Raw genomic sequence first — 17,263 nt, forward strand, 5'->3', positions numbered from 1 at the left:
TTTTGCTTTAAACTCGTTTAAGTTTTTAGACTGCATGATCTCTTTGTCCTGGTTATTCCACAGGTCTATACATCTTTAAGGAAAACTATATTTCTTGATATCCTTCAAGCACCTTGGCTTCTTCAGTTTCATTCAGTGTCCTCTTGTTACTCTCTCATCCCATAAAAACAGATCTTCTCTGTCAGTTTTATCTACTCCCATCATGGTCCTGAACACTGCAATCATGTCGCCCTTCTCTCTCCATTCGTCTAAGGAAGGCAAATCCAGCTTTTCCAGCCTCTCTCTGTACGACAGAACTGCCAGACTGGGGACCATCTTAGTTGTTCTTTGTATTCTCTCAATCTTGTTTATAACTTTCTTTTTGTGTGGGGACCACACTACTGCTGCATATTCTAACCTGGGGCGGATCATGGCCACTATCAATTTTTTCATCATCTCCTCATCCATGTAATGAAATGCTTCTCTTATGTTGGTCATGAGTTTATATGTCTCTCTAACTGTCTTGTTAATATGTTTTTCATGAGACAAACTATCCTGGACCAGCACTCCCAAATCTTTCTCTTCTCTTGCTTTTGTGATAGGGTCATTACCCATCAAATAATTCAGTGATGGCCTCATGGTACTGTTACCCATTTCCAATACTTTACATTTCTTTGCATTGAATTTCATTACCCACTTCTGGCTCCAATCATGTATCCTATCCAGATCCTCCTGCACCATTTTACAGTCCTCCACTGCCTCTACCTTCCTCAGCATCTTTGCATCATCAGCAAACAGACTTGCATAACTGTTCACTCCATCTACCATATCATTAACGTAAATCAGGAACAATACTGGCGCCAACACAGACCCCTGGGGGACTCACTTGTTGCTTCTCTCCATCCAACATCCTGTCCTTTATAACTGTCCTCATTTGTCTGTCTCTCAGAAAGTCTCTCATCCATTCCAGGAGGTTTCTCTTCAGTCCTCCTATATGCTCTAGCTTCCACAATAGTCTCTCATGGGGTACCTTGTCAAAGGCCTTTTCCAAATCTACATACACACAATCCACCCAACCATCTCTCTCCTGTAGCACATCAACTGCTCTTGAGTAAAAGCTCAACAAGTTGGAAACACATGACCTTCCACTTCTGAATCCAAACTGACTTTCAGCCAAAATATTCATCTCTTCCAGATATTTCATCCATCTATCTTTCAGGATTCTCTTGCACAATTTGCAACCATGCTGGTTAGGGACACTGGTCTATAATTCAGGGGTTCTTCCTTGTTTCCTCCCTTATAAATTGGTACAGTACATTTGCCCTTTTCCATTCTTCAGGCACTTTCCCCTCTTCCAGAGAACACACAATTAAACCGTGAATCTTATCCGCCAGTTGTTCCCTACATTCCTTCAGTACCCAATTAGAGATTCCATCTGGTCCTGGGGCTTTTCTTACATCTTGAGTTTCCAGTAATTTATACACTTCCTGTACTTCCACTTATATATATTTCATCATTACATTTCTAGTCACTCCCTCCCCTTCCACAAACTCACTTTCATTAGTGAAAACTGACTGGAAATGTTTCTCCATTATTTCAGCTTGCATTGCCGCACCTTTATAGACCTCTCCATTTACTTTCAGTCTGGTGATTCCTTCCTTTTGTTTCAATTTGCCATTGACAAATCTATAAAACAGTTTGGGTTCATCCTTACATTTATCTATTATACATTTTTCAAAGTTCCTTTCTTCCTCTCTACATATCCTTGTATATTCATTTCTAGTTCTTTTATATTCTTCCTTTGTTCCGTTATTACCTCTCTTCCTCCTGTTGTTCCACACCACGTCCTTCTCTTTTTTTGCTATCATACAGCTTCTCAGCTTCTATTATACAACTTCTTTTTCCTGTTTTCTTTCCCCCTTACTCTTGGCACATATTATTCCACTCCCGAATTACAGAGGTCTAGAAAGATTTCCCACTTCCTCTGTATCTCTCTTGTTTCTCTGAATTTTCTCCAATCCGCATTATCGAAGAATTTTCTCAATCCTGTAAAGTTTGCTTTCCCAAAGTTGTATCTTCCCTGCCTATAAAACTCGTCTCTTGGCACCATGTTCCCTATTATCATCTGGAACTCAATGACCACGTGATCACTTTTCTTATAGGACAAAGATATTTCAAAGATTATAGTACATCTACTTCTTTGGTTAGCAGTAAATCTAATCTTGCTGGTGTGACCCCACCTCGGAATCTTGTCTCTTCTTTGACCCACTGCGTCATCACATTGTTCACTGCTATATTTAACAATGTAGTGCCCCACGAATCTTCACTGCCTCCTGAGTCCCACTCTTCCCAGTTCACCTCTTTAGAATTAAAGTTCCCCATTAAAATTATATTGTTGCTTTTCTCAGTCACTTTCTGGAAATAATTAGCCATGTCTGACAACATCTCCTGGTATTCATCATCATTCCATGCTTTTGTCTTAGGGGGAACAGATACTACAGCCACATCTCTCCCACCATTCTCTCCAGTTTCTAGTTTCATATTTATCACTTCAGCCCTTCCCTCTCCCATTTCCACAGTATCTACATTTATGTTGTTCTTTACTGCTATCATCACTCCTCCACCCATTTTTTCTTTTCTGTCTCTTCTCCACAGTTTGTATTTACCATCTCCCATATGGACATCAACATCCTCTCTTAACTTAGTCTCTACAAAACACAAAACATCAGGTTCGTGAACCCTGAAGAAGTCATTGATTTCCAACCTAGCCGATATTAAACCATCAACATTAGTGTATGCCACTTTCAAATTTTTGTTGTTATCTTTTATACCCTCTTCTCTCCTTCTCTCCGTCAGTACCACTTCCTTAATTTCTGATCCATAACTCTCCAATAACACACGGTCTTCTCTTCCTCTGTTCTTTGTTCGTTTTTTGCCTTTGCTTCCTTTATTAACTCCTTTATTTTAGTTCTTTCTTCCTCATTTGCATCTCTCCTTACCCAAACATTTTTGAACCCCTTTGTCTGATAATTTCCAGGTTTTACTGATGATTTTATTTACCATTACCTGGGACTTAAACTTTACCTTCAATGGCCTCACTCCTCCTTCCTCATACTTTCCTAACCTAAACACTTCTTAAATCTCTTCTTGAGCTTCATTGTTACCCTCCATAACCAATGATATTATTTCTTTAACCTTACTCAGTTCTTCTCTTGCCCTTTCTGATATTACTCTCATACGTTTTTCATTTACTCCTGAAATTATTACACATTTTTTCTTATCTGCTACATCCCTGACTAACGCTATTCTACTTCTCAGTACCCTAACCACTTCCTTCTCCACCTTTTCCTTACTTTGTTGTTCTATAATCTCTTTCAAATTTACTTTTCCCTCCTCCTGTATTTTCTTCCACCCCTTATGTTGTTCCCTGATTTCATTAATGTGCTCATCCTGCATACTTGACTTAGAGTCATACTCATCTAATTAACTTTTCACCTTGTCCCTTTCTTCTTCCAACCTCTTATTCTCCCTCTTGAGCTGTTTTATTTCATTGGATGCAGATTCATTACTCACTTTCAATTCTGTGACTTCTCTTTCTTGCTCTACACTGCATGTATAAACTTTTTCCAGTTTACTTCGTGGAACCTTGATCTCTCTCTCTCCTGCTCTTGGGTTTGTTCCTGTAATTCTCAAATTACTATCCATACCGTTTTTAATTCCTGGACATTCCTCTTCGCTGTTTTCTCTACTCCAGCTACTCTTGTTTGGTTCAACATGGTACTTCCATTTCGAACACTGTCTTCAGAGAAGCCCTCAAATTCCTTTTCACCATATGTAAACAAAGCTCCGTTGCCCTCCGCCACTGTGCAACCATATGGAATCTTTCAATTTCCATTATATCATGTACTCTTTGACCGAAACCTGCGTTTTTTTTTACTATTGACCGACGGGACCACCACTCACGCACCCATTTACATAATCACAATAAGCTGGTCTCCTTTTTTGCCGCTGATTTAGCGATTATTTCCGCACGACCCAGGAAGAGCTCTGTCTCTGTCGGCGACCTGTGTGTGCGTGTGTGTGTGTGCGTGCATGCAAAGCAGTGCACCTAACACATAAGGCCTGGGATGGCCATTCATGACTTTTTTTGTTTTACTGTCAATGTTATAATGCATTAGTTTTTTGCAAGAGCATACAGAGGTTGGGGGAGTGGACTTTCTCACCACCACATGGTGTTGGCGAAAGTCAAGGTTCAAATGCAATGGAAGAATAGGAGGGAAGGACAGGAAAAAGTCCATACAAGGAGGGTAGAAAGGTTGCATGAGGATGGAAAATAGGCAGAATATAGGAAAGAAGTGGAGGTGCAAATGGGTAAATATGATTTGGGGCAGAAGGCAAAGGTGGAAGGTGTGTGCAACATATTCACAGAAGAAATTTATGTAGCATGTGAGGTGGTGTGTGGGGTGAAGAGAAAATGAAAGGGGGTGCAAGGACCAGCATAGTGGGATGAACAGGTGAGACAAGCTGTGGCACAAAAGAAGGAAGCCTATAGTAAGCCGATGGGAAGCAGGGGCTTGGAGGAAGTTCAGAGACAGAAGAAAAAGTTACATGTACAGGAGAAGAGAGACGTGAAAAGATTAGTAAAAGAGTAAGAAGAGAGTGGATCACGAATTTGGAAGAAATTTGAGTGTAAAGTAGGGAGAATGTAAGAAAATGTTCTGGAAGGCGGTACACAGTTAGACAAGGTGATGAAGAACTTAGTCAGGGAGTGAAAGATAAAAATGGTAGAGTGCCAGTGGAGAACGGAGAAAAATTGAGCAGATGGGGAGAACACTTTCAAGAACTGTTAAACATGTAGAATGAAAGTGATGCAAAGATAAGTGACTAGGGAATGGCTGGGAAAAGGAGAGAGGTGAGAACTGAGGAAGAAATCAGTAGGATGCAAGTAGTGGAAGCAATGAAGAAAATCACAATAGGGAAAGACCCAAAAATTGTTGGAGTGTGTGGTGACATGCTGAAGCATGGGGGAGAGACAGTAGTAGAATGGATATGAAGATGTGCAGGTTGGCCTGGGAGGAAAGTAGTCCCAGAGGAGTGGAGTCAGGTATAATTATTCCTCTGTAAAATGGAAAAGGGGAAAATGAAGTGTGTGGTAATTATAGAGGCATTTGTCTTCTTAGTGTAATAGCAAAAGTGTATGGTAGGATACATACTGAGAGAGTTAGGGAAATAACAGAGGAATTAGTTGGTGAAGAACAGGGAGGTACTACGAAGTAAAGAGGTTGCGCAGATCAGATATTCATTCTTAAGACTTTAGTGGAAAAGTTTCTAAAGAAGGGAAAGAAGTTGTATGCGGCCTTCATGGAGAAAGCACATGACAGGGTGGATAGACAAGGAATGTGGAAAATATTAAGAATACATGGAGTAAATGGGAAGTTGCTGAATGCTGTGAAGTGTGTGTATGAGAGGGCTAAGGCTGAAGCGTGTGTGGATAGTGAATTGAGTGAATTTTTCTGTTTGAATATTGGACTGAAATAGGGATGTGTCATGTCTCCATGGTTGTTCAATCTGTACATGGATGGGGTTATAAAAGAGGTACAAGGTAAAGCAGTGGATGTTGAAGCGGCCCTAATGAGAGAGGGCAACGTTCCGAAACTCCCTGTACTGTTGTTTGCATATGATACTGTACTGTTAAGTAAAGATAAAGGAGAACTGCAAGGCTTTGTGAATGAGTTTGGAGGAGTATGTAAAACAGAATCTAAAGATGAATGTTGGGAAGAGTAAAGTTATGGTCTTCCAGAGAAATGAAGTCACTGGATGTACAGTAATGCTGAATGATGAGGAAATACATTGAGGTGGTTTGGCCATGTGGAGAGGATGGAAAGTGAAAGACTAATGAGGAAAATGTATGTGAGTGAAGTGGAGGAGGGGGAGGCCAAGGATGAGATGGAGGGGAGAGGTATATGAGAGAGGGGGATGTGAGCTGTGAGCAGGGCAGTGAAATTGTGGGGGACTGGACGACATAGAGGCAATTTGTTTGTGGCCACCCCATACTGGAATAAGGCGTCTGGCAATAAACAAATAGACAGAATTTCTTGCTGCAACATGTTGATAGTTACATTGCATACTTTTTGCATATCCTAGTGTTTTATGTTTGTGTAATAGCAGTGTGAGCAAGATTGTTAAGTACGAGGTCAGCTTGAGATGCAACTGCCAGTTAAGAGTAACAGGTGGGGGAGATTGGGTAGGGGTATGAGGAAGGGTTGGGTGCTAGGATAGAGGCAGGTGGAGCTTGTTCTGACACCTCCTTCCCTCTTCCCTGGGTATAAAAAGGTAGAATGGGGACACCCCTTAGCAGAAATTTGTGTTTGTGAGTGTACTGTATCAATACTGTCTTGTATTTTATGCTTAATTTTAATCTTTTATTCATGGGTAATACTGTAGGAAAGCAACTGGGGGTACCAATGCAATATCCGGCACTCTGCAATATCTGACGCGGAGGCTGGCTGAATTACGTCAGATAATTAAGAATTTATTGTATTTTTGTGGAGATGACATATATATGATCTGAAGGGAGTTTAGGTCCCATCTGCCAGGTGGTGGTGTGTGAAAGTCTGGACAAATAGTATATAGATGTCTCAGAAAGAGGGTGAGTGGTGTATTGGGAGATGTCACTGATAATGTATATGCTGTTGAAATACAAGGTTATTTTTTGTGATCATACCAGGCAGTGTTTTTACTGTTAAAAGTTGTCAGTAATGCAACCCTCAGCTCCTCCCCATAACAGAGACATTACTCATAGTAATTCCCGTAAGAGAGACACCATTCATGGTAATAGGGTTATATTCCTTGAAGATATAACTATGGCTAAAGATGAAGACTTACAGTGAGGATTGGGAAGGCCTTGATCCACTTGCGGTCACCATGAGGTTCTTGCTCTTGAATAGGATGGGGTGGATAACTAACCCATATCCCATGCAACACCGATTCACCCTTGAACAGGGTTGAACTCAGCACTTTATCTGCTTCCTGGTGAAAGAAAAATTCAATGTATTTTCCACACAAGCCAATCATATGTTAAAATTTTTCTGCAAATGTTCTTAATTAAAGAAACAGAACTTCACTGTCAAATCCTCATCTATAAAAAAAATTACATTGATTGACAAAATTTAAAAAGTGTTATAGTTCAGGTAGGTGGTGACGGTCATCATCCACTCACTTGATGCAGTGCTGCCTACTTCTTCCTTAGCCTTTATCATTCTTTTTCTGTGCCTGCCCTCCTCTCTTCTTATTTCTCCCATCTTTTCTGCCACTTCTTATTGCTTTTCTTTCCTTTACAGGTGCCTTTACATTGCGTAACAGGCCAAATGGTTTCCTGTAAGCCAAAAAACCACTTACAACGCTGGGTGGTAACCATATAATCAAACCATATGTGCTCCCTACATGTCAACAAGTGGGTTGGTGGAGAGTTAGTGCCCCTCCCCGTAAAACAAATAACTCAAGGTCAAGTGGCCACCCCTTACAGAATTATGGCATCTGGCAACAGACAGATAGGCAGACAGTATTTTACGGTGATTCTACGCAACATGAACCTGCAAACTTCGAATAAGATATCCAATTTTCGCCAGCACGTCCAGTTTTCAAGAACCATTATACCATACGAAAATCTGCTCGTGTGTTGGAAAATCCTATTCGACTCCAATCGTAGCATTCAGCTAGTAATGGTGGTGGTTATATCAGTTTCAGTCAAGTACGTGAATCAAAAAATATATAGCAACTCAAAGTGAATCAGCCACAGCCGAAAGTCAGGTAAAATTTTCCCACCATCAAGATGATTTTTTTGTGTTTTTTTTTACACCAATGTATGCAATGATAATCTTATATTTGCTGTTATTCCATTTCAGCTTTTCTTTACTGTTACAGTGCCTTGATCTGTGTTGGCAAGCAATGAAGCACAGCAAATGTATGAATGCATCAGACACTTTCTGCTACATCTGCGGGTTCTTTACACCTGAAAGCCTGAAGAGACCAATTAGAAGGATTGCTAAAGTACTTAGAAACATTATTTCAAATGTCCTGATGGTAATCAAAACAAGAAGTGGGCACCCCATACTGCATGCAAGCTCGCTGTAAGCCACATGAAACAGCCATAAGGTATGCCTTTTGCTGTACCAATGATTTGGCGTGAACCAAATGGTCATTATTCTGACTGCTACTTTTGCCTCACTAACACCAAAGGGAATTCAATGAAAAACTCGGTCCAAGATCAGGTATCCTTAAGTACCTTCTCTAAGGCAAGCACCCCATGACCCTGAGCTTCCAGTTCCAAATCCTCCATTAACCCCTAAACCGCGGGGTTGTTTTGGCTCAACTTGCGTGTCCCGCGGGCATATTCGCGATCCGACAGACTCTCTAAAAATATTTGCCAAAAATCAGTTATTTGTCCTAGAGTATTATAATTATATATGCATATGGCACATACCTTTAGCTTTCTCCTGGGATGTTTGTTGAGCCTTTGTCGAGTACTGTAGGACTTGTGGAGACTTCTGAAGTTGGGTAATGAAGTCTCCACTTTATACTTCCCGACACCCCGTAATATGATTACCACAGCCTGATATCATCACTAGAAACACTATTCTATGATTTTCAAATAGTTTGGAATCCATACTCCAAAAAAAAAAAAACACTGAAAGCAATGAAAATTACGAGTGTGTATGACCTTCCCACTTGCACTCGTTCACCTATGGTATTCTGTCATTTATTACTCATAAAAACACTCACACTTTATACTTCTATTACTATATAACACTTATATATATTTGCAGTCTTTATCCATAAGTTTCCTTCAGTAATAGTTCAGTAAAATAAGTAGCATTCACTTTCTCGTCCTGTATACTAGCGTTAAGAGGGAATCTGTCACTTTCACTTCCACTTTCATAACTCACAGTATTCATACATGCTAGAGTGAAACTTTCACTTTCATTACTCCTAGTATATATACTCGTATTCTTATATTACTACTCATTTACATTTCTATTTACATTCTCTGTTTTATTTACATTATTTACATTTCTATTTTATTTACACTGTGTTATGCACTGTCACTTGCAGTAACTTATAAAACTATTTTCCACTGTTCACTTATATTTACATTCACTGCTTTCACTTGCTGTTTACACATTATTTACAAATTATTTACATTTCCACTTGTACTGTTTTACTCACCAGAAAGATCGTAGTCACTGTCCATCATTTTCATTGATAAATTAGCCACTTCACGTTCCACAGCAGTCACTTAGCCCTTTACCCCTTTCCACACGAGGTTTAGTAGAGGTAGAGGTCACAGGGCCATTTGCATGGGGCTAAAAAGCGGCAGAATTGGATAGGCGCAAATCCGACGTGGTTTCACCTTGAAAGACGACAGTAAACTGAATGCTGTGGTGGCCTAGGGGGAGTGCAACGCTGCCAATGTCAGCATGGTGACAGCTGCTAATATATACGCTATGAAATGATTGTCAGGAAATCTAGACAATACATAATAAATTAGGTAGTTCCAGGTGAATGTAAATATCACTTAGGCTTCTCCCTTCCTTTCTTATATATATTTTTATTACGAGAATAGATTATACGGCATATTTCAAGGGGAAATAAACAGGGAAAATTAGCGAATGAGTGCACGTGAGTTGTTGTCAGGTGATAATTAGCCAATTCCAGGTGTATGACACTATAACTTAACTTATTTCTTTTTTGTATATATTATTTGGTATAAGAATAGGGCATAGGGCTTATTTCAATGGATGAAATCAGTGGAAAATTCCGGGGAAGATTTACTTAGCGCAGCGTGGCCAGGCAGGTGAGAGGAGAGGGTAATGGAGGGGAGGTAGGAAGGGGAGTCAAGAATGGGGAGAAATGACTAAATTGTCAACAATGGATGGGAGTACAGATGAGATTAGGAGTGCTGACTAGTGTTGGACATTGGCAGTACTGATATATAAAACAAGCCACCACTTGAAAGCCCAGGTGAATTCAAAATAACAGAATCACACAAGTGACGCCCCGCGGTATGATCCCTTGCACCTAAGCGTCACGCAAGTGACGCCCCGCAGTTAAGGGGTTAAGTACCACACCTCATCAGTCAGGTAGAGCTGCATGACCTCTTAAGAGACCTAAACTCCCCCCAAGGAGGAAAATTATTTCCTTGGATCTCGACTCAAGCAGTGGAACATGCTTCAAGGTAGAGTTTGTATCACCACCTTCCATCATGGACATGAAAAGCTCTCAATGTACTTCAAGATGGATGACATGCTTTGTTACTGTTATGATGCTGTATCGTTAATGCAATACCTATGTAAGTTTCGTCCTTATCAAAAAGGAAAATGGCTGTTGCTCACACATTCTGAGAAGAATGCACTGAAGGCAGTCCTTCTCCATAACGGAAATGAGCTTCCTTCTGTTCCAACTGTGCATGCCCATGTAATGAATGAAAGTTATGAAACTATGAGTACTCTGTTGACTGCTACTGGCTACAAAACACATCACTGGAGCATCTGTGGGGACCTGAAAGTCATTTGCTTGCTTCTGGGACTTTAACATGGTTACATAAAGCACATGTGTTTTCTCTGTTCATGGGACAGCAGAGCAGATGCTATGCATTACACACAAAGGAATGCCCAGCGTGACCAAAAGATATGACTGGAAGGTTCAACTGTCTTAACAAACCTCTTGTTGACCATAAGAAGGTATTCTTGCCTCCACTTCATTTGAAACTTTGATGAAGAACTTTGTTAAGGCCATAGATCAAGATGGTTCTGGCTTCCACTGCTTGATAACAAAGTTCCAAGGCACTGTATCAGAGGCCAAAGTAAAGGCAGGTTTTTTCAATAGTCCCTCAAATTCATCTTATACTCAACGATCAAGATTTTGTAAAGAGCTTATCTGAGCTGGAAAGGGCTCCTTGGGAGAGCTTCATGGTTCTTACCATTAATTACCTAGGAAATTTTCCAGCATTGAATTACGAGGAGCTTGTGGACAAGATAATGAAGAGTTACTATGCACTCAGTGCTCGAATGTCGCTCAAGATAAATATCTCCCATTCTCATTTGGACTTCTTTCTGTTCATTCTTGGCAATGTCAGTGATGAACATGGTGAAAGGTTTAACCATGAAACTGTCTTAATGGAGAGCCAACATCAAGGCTGACTCAATCCAAACATGATGAGCGATTATTGTTGGACTTTACAGCGTGAGAGTAATTGCTCCTACAAACGCAAAATGCAGAGGCACTTCTAATGTGCAAAGGTCATTTTTTTTTTTTTTTTTTTTAATAACAGAATGGAGGAAGAAAAAACAAATGAATAAAAAAAATAATCCATACACCAGATTACTGGTGTCCTCTGTTCATACAATATCTGTAACAGTTAGACTTGAATAGCTGTGGGTTAAAATTTGGAGGGAAACAACTCTGAGGAAGCGAGTTCCAGAGAGATGCAGTTCGGTGAATGAAAGAATTCTGATAGGCAGAAGTTCTACAATATGGCTGAGTGACATTCCAGTCATGAGCGCTACCAGATGCCCATGTAGCACGAGGGAAGGCATGGAGAGGGTGGCACCATGGACGCAACTTCATCTGAGCATTTGCCAAAAAAATATCTGTAAAATAATGCAAGGGAGGCAACATTCCTTCTTACTTGCAGGGGAGGTAGTTTATTTGTAATGGCAGGGTTGTTGATAATTCTAGCAGCTTTGTTCTGAATTTTGTCTAGTTGTATTTTTTTGTGTGCAAGATTGTTTTTTGTACCAAAAGGGACATTTTTTTTTTTTTGGTGTGTGTGTGTGGGGGGGGGGGACTTTTAGTCGACCTGGAAAAGCCAACTTAGGTATAATTACGTCGACCAGTAATGGGTTATGCACTATGTCGCATATCAGTAATCTACGTCGCTGCGCACACACTTCACTCCCTATAACTCTTACATTCCTCACCAACCTGCTATCAGCCCTCCTGACCAGGAAATAGCTAATCTGGCTAAACTCGTATGTAATTAACCTACTCTCTCTTTTCCTACAATGTGTGTTGTACACAATCATGTTCATTGCTTCCCCAAATTTCAGTATCCTTTCACTTTGCACATTTCTCATACAATATGTACATCCACATGCATCCCTTCATATACTCAAGCTGCTTCACCAACAAGACTGTGAAACTCCCTTCCCAGAACTACTCTCTTATCATCTCACATACCACTTACCAGACATATCATGTCATCCCAGAATCTATCTTTTTCTATATCATCCAAGCCATCCTGTGGAGCATACACCAGTATACATTAAATGAAATTACGACTTTACTGAACAATGATTTCAGTATTATAACCTTTTCATTCACTCCCATTACATTCATGACAAGCTCCACCCATTTTTCTTCAACAAGCAAACTCATACCACCATATACATCTACACCTCCCTGTCATAACAGCTTATACCTACAGCCTCTCTCGGCAATCATTCTAACTGAACCTCCCCTATACCTGACTTCCTGTACATAGACAACATCCACACCCCTCCTATACTCAGCCTCTACTACTTTTCCTGCTCTACCCTTCGATCTACCAACATTCTACGATGACACTCTGACCCCCTTGGGTGATTTAATTTCTTCAGGCTTGCTTTTATCGTTCCTTATCCTTCTCATTTTCTGTCATGAGCTGGTAAAACATAAAAGACTGATTACAGGCCCCGCCCACCTGTAAAGTCCCAAGTCCAGGCACAGGACCTGGGACTCACAGCCCACCAGGTGTGGCCAGTGGCTGTGGCATTGGCCTCGGGGCACCAGCCAGGACAGCTATAGTGACACCCTCCACGCGTGCCTTGGCACCGTAACTGCCCCGTCAGTATACACCTATTGATGGGGCAGCCTCCTGGGGCACTACTCCCAGGTTCATGCCCCTCTCTGATGGGTGGAAGTGGCAGCCTGGAAACTTTCTGGCACAGATCCGAGCCCCCATCCCATCACACCCCAAAGCTATGCTGGCAGAGACCAAGCCACACCTCCCCTCAGGTTTACTACTTGGTAGTGGGGGCAGTTTTCTCACTGTCTGCCCTTGCTGGTGTCAACCTGTGATGTAATGAGGTATGTTGTGTAGTGCAAGAGACAGTGGTGAGTGGGAGTAGTATATGAGACTGTTAAAGAAAAGCATTTGGGAGAATATGTTGGCCTACTCTCCATGTTAGTGTCACACTGAAAAAGTCACGAAGGGAGTTTTTGTGTGTGTGTGTGTGTGTGTGTGTGTGTGTGTGTGTGTGTGTGTGTGTGTGTGTGTGTGTGTGTGTGTGTGTGTGTGTGTGTGTGTGTGTGTGTGTGTGTGTGTCCGACTCTAGGCATAGACTTAACAGCCTGCTCCCAAGGCCCAGTAGTCCTCCTACATATCATACATCTCTACATGTCACCACTTCGGCGCTAACACCCACCATCCATATTGAATGAATGCTAGGACTGTCTCATACAGGACTGGTGTATTGGTATTAGTGGGGGTATTTTTACGACATGTCAGCGGGTCTTCTGGTAGATCGGTAAAGTCTGATTATATGAAATTCAAATCCTTAAACTGTTCCCAGCCCCAGCCGGGATTTGAACCTGGGTCCGGTAGGACTGCAGGCCACCTTTCTTCCGATTGAGCCACCGGATGGTCAAGATACCCTAATGGCTAGTGAAACAGGAACTCCAGCTCTTCCTATCACCGGCATTCCCATCCCCTTGGGAGTACCGCCCTGCTAGCTGGTGCTACTGCCTACTCCTTGCCTTGTCAGACATTATATTAAGATAAGTAGTAATGCACTCACAAATGAGTCCAAGGTGAATACTCAAGTCAGCACTTTTAGCAACTGTGTGATGACATTAGTGGCTAAATAGCTATTTCCTATGGATGTTTCCAACGGGAGGTGGAAAGTGATTTTTTTTTTTTTTTTTTTTTTTACTGGATAACTTAATAATTAAATCTGTATATCTGCATTGAAAAATGTACATATAACTCTATGATTAATCACCACTAATTTCTGAGACTGTATCAAGAAATAATGTGTTGTTACTTAAAACTATTATTATTATTATTATTATTATTATTATTATTATTATTATTATTATCATTATTATTTTTACAATTTGTAAACGTACTAGGTTTGTAAGCATAAGTGGTGTCATCAGTATAATCAGCAGTAAGTTTGTTAAAAAAAAAAAAATCTACTCACCTCGATACCAGAGTCAAGGAAAATGGCACCCATGAGAGCCTCAAAACAGTTGGCCATGGCATGCCGGAGCTCAAAGTCATGGCAAAGGTCTGAACCATGGGCATACAACATGAATTGGTCCAATCCCAGCTTCTCTGCCAAGACTGCCAAGTGTTGGTTCTGCACAATGGCTGCTCTGCAAATGATTAATAAAAGCTGTACCATGCTTAATATTGACAGTAATTTGCAGAGATCTAACATCATCTAAGCCAGTGTTGCCCCAAGAGGAGCATAGGAGCCCAGGGCTAGGCAAGTTGATCCTGACATTTAAGATGAAAATGACCAACCTCACTCCTCTCTGGGTGGCAGTATGCAAGCAATAAACCCCAACCACCACTTGGATATAAACCTACACATGCTCAATCCGATTGGAGCACCTCAATTATCCACTAAACCACCAGGAGCCATAATTTGGTTACATGGTTACCACCCAGCATAGTAAATGGTTTCCTGGTGTACAGGAAACCATTTGGCTTGTCACTCAGTGTAGAGTCACCCACAGGCAGAAAGAAGAGGAAAGAATGAAGGAAAGAAAGACAGACGAGGGAATGTAAAGTCACCTGCAGACAGAAGAAAGAAGAAAGAATGAAGGAAAGAAAGGCAGAAAGGGGAGCATAATGTCACTTGTTGGCAGAAGAAAGAAGAAAGAATGAAGGAAAGTAAGACAGAAGAGGAAGGATGGAAGAGTGGAAAGGGCAGACACCCAAAGCAGCACTACATCAAGTAAGTGGATGGTGTGATCTAACATTTAAATATATTCATCATCATAATCTTCACCATATTATGGCAATTTTCTTGCCTGCATGTGCTAACTGTGGTTTACATTAAGGTAGCTATCCACACTACAAAGCCCCTTGATATTTATACTCTTGACCCTGAAGGCATATCTCAGCACCTTCACTCATGTTTTCCTAAGATAAATGGCAGAACACCAGCAGCGAACGATCACAAGTGGGAAGGTTATACGCCCTCGTAATTTTCATTGCTTTCACAGTGTTTTTTTTTTTTTGAGTATGGATTCCAAACTATTTAAGAATCATTGCATAGTGTTTCTAGTGATAATATCAGGCTGTGGTAATCATATTACGGGTTGTCGGGAAGTGTAAAGTGGAGACTTCATTACCCAACTTCAGAGGTCTCCACAGGTCCAACGGTACTCGACGAAGGCTCAACAAACATCCCAGGAGAAAGCTGAAGGTATGTGCCATATGCATATGTAATTTAAATATTCTAGGACTAATAACTGATTTTTGGCAAATATTTTTGGAGAGTCTGTCGGAGCGCAAATATGCCTGCCACAAGTCAAAGAAAAACAAGCCCGCGGTTTAGGGGTTAAAGGCTCCAACATGCTTGCATGCGTCAGCCTTGGTCACTTAATGGTGGCTCTCCATGCTGCATGATCCATTGCAGCCTCCCTGTTCAGTCCCTTAACCCTGAGGTCACACTTAATGATCTCGTCCCATATCTTTCTCGGTCTACCCCCTGTACCACCACCCCCAATATTAACACTTCTCACCTTCCTCACCCAATTATCATCCTCCATCCTCTCCACACGTCCAAACCATCTCAATCTACCTCTCCTCATCACAACACCAATACACTCCAGTCCCATCCTACCTTTCAACTCTTCCATCATGAACCCAGCCCCCCCAGACCTTGCACGCAGGGACGCACTACACATCCACCTAATCATTGTCATTTCTGTACATCTGAGCCGGCGAATATCCTCCTCCTTCACTGCCCAGGTCTCACTACCATACAGCATTACACTCCTAACACGTGCTGCATACAAAGACCCCTTAGCACGTAGGGAGAATCCTCTCAATGTCAGGAGAGGCAAGGGCTCCCTGAACTTCTTCCAACCACTTCTCACCCTAGCCACAGAGCTACCTCTAGCCCCATATATATATATATATATATATATATATATATCCTTCTTTCCTTCCATCCTCTTCTGTCTTTCTTTTCTTCATTCTTTCATTGTTCTTCTGCCTACAGGTGACTTTACACTCCCTCTTCTGTCTTACTTTCCTTCATTCTTTCTCCTTCCTTCTGCCTGCTGGTGACTCTACACTGAGTGAAAAGCCAAATGGTTTCCTGAACACCAGGAAACCATTTACTATGCTGGGTGGTAACCATATAACCAAATTTTGGCGCCTGGTGGTTTAGTGGGTAATTATTGCACTCCAATCGGATTGAGCCGGTGAAGGTTTATATCCAAGGGATGGTTGGGGTTGATTGTTCATGTAATGCCACTCAGGGATGAGTGAGGCTGGTCACTCTCATCTTAAATGTCGGGACCAACTGCCTGGCCCCGGGCTCCTACGCTCCTCATGGGGCAATGTAGGATTGGATGATGGATGGATGGATGGATGGATATATATATATATATATATATATATATATATATATATATATATATATATATATATATATATATATATATATATATATATATATATATATATATATATATATATATATATATATATCTATTGCCAGACGCCTCAATCCCATTTGGGGTGACCACAAACAAATCGCCTCCAAGTCGCCCTGTCCCCCGCCATTTCACCAACTCACACCCCCCTCTCTCATATACCTCTCCACCCCATCCCTCCCTCTCATCCACGGCCTCCCCCTCCCTCTTCTCTCCTCCACTTCACTCACATACACTCTCTTCGTCAGTCTTTCACCCTCCATCCTCTCCACATGGCCAAACCACCTCAGTGTGTTCCTCATAACGCTTCCTATCACATCCACATCCACACCACAACGCTCCTTTATATCCTCATTCGTCAGCCTGTCTCTCCACGTGACTCCACAGGCTCCTCTTAAATAACTCATTTCCACTGCTCTCACTCTTGACTTGTGTCCTTCCAACAATGTCCAAGCTTCACTTCCGTACGTTAGAGTTGGTATCACAATACTGTCATGTAGTAACTTTTTCACTTCCATGCTCACTTCCCTGTTTCATATCACTGCTTTCAAAGAACCAGCAACCTTTC

General features: G+C 41.4%; 1 protein-coding gene across 1 annotated transcript in view; it reads right to left on the minus strand.

Moving 5' to 3' along the window:
- Positions 1–17,263, minus strand: part of drosha (ribonuclease 3 drosha) — a 575,197-nt gene that overhangs the window by 166,030 nt on the left and 391,904 nt on the right. Inside the window, exons 16-17 of the mRNA XM_080286434.1 lie at positions 14,220–14,394; positions 6,865–7,008 (exon numbers count right to left, since the gene is read on the minus strand). Of these exons, the coding sequence (XP_080142560.1) occupies positions 6,865–7,008; positions 14,220–14,394 (319 nt within the window). The remainder of the gene's footprint in view (positions 1–6,864; positions 7,009–14,219; positions 14,395–17,263) is intronic.

This window comes from Coenobita brevimanus, chromosome 111, assembly GCF_032717465.1.
Source record: "Coenobita brevimanus isolate Jiangsu-jjx chromosome 111, ASM3271746v2, whole genome shotgun sequence".
In the NCBI taxonomy this organism is placed as follows: Eukaryota; Metazoa; Arthropoda; class Malacostraca; order Decapoda; family Coenobitidae; genus Coenobita; species Coenobita brevimanus.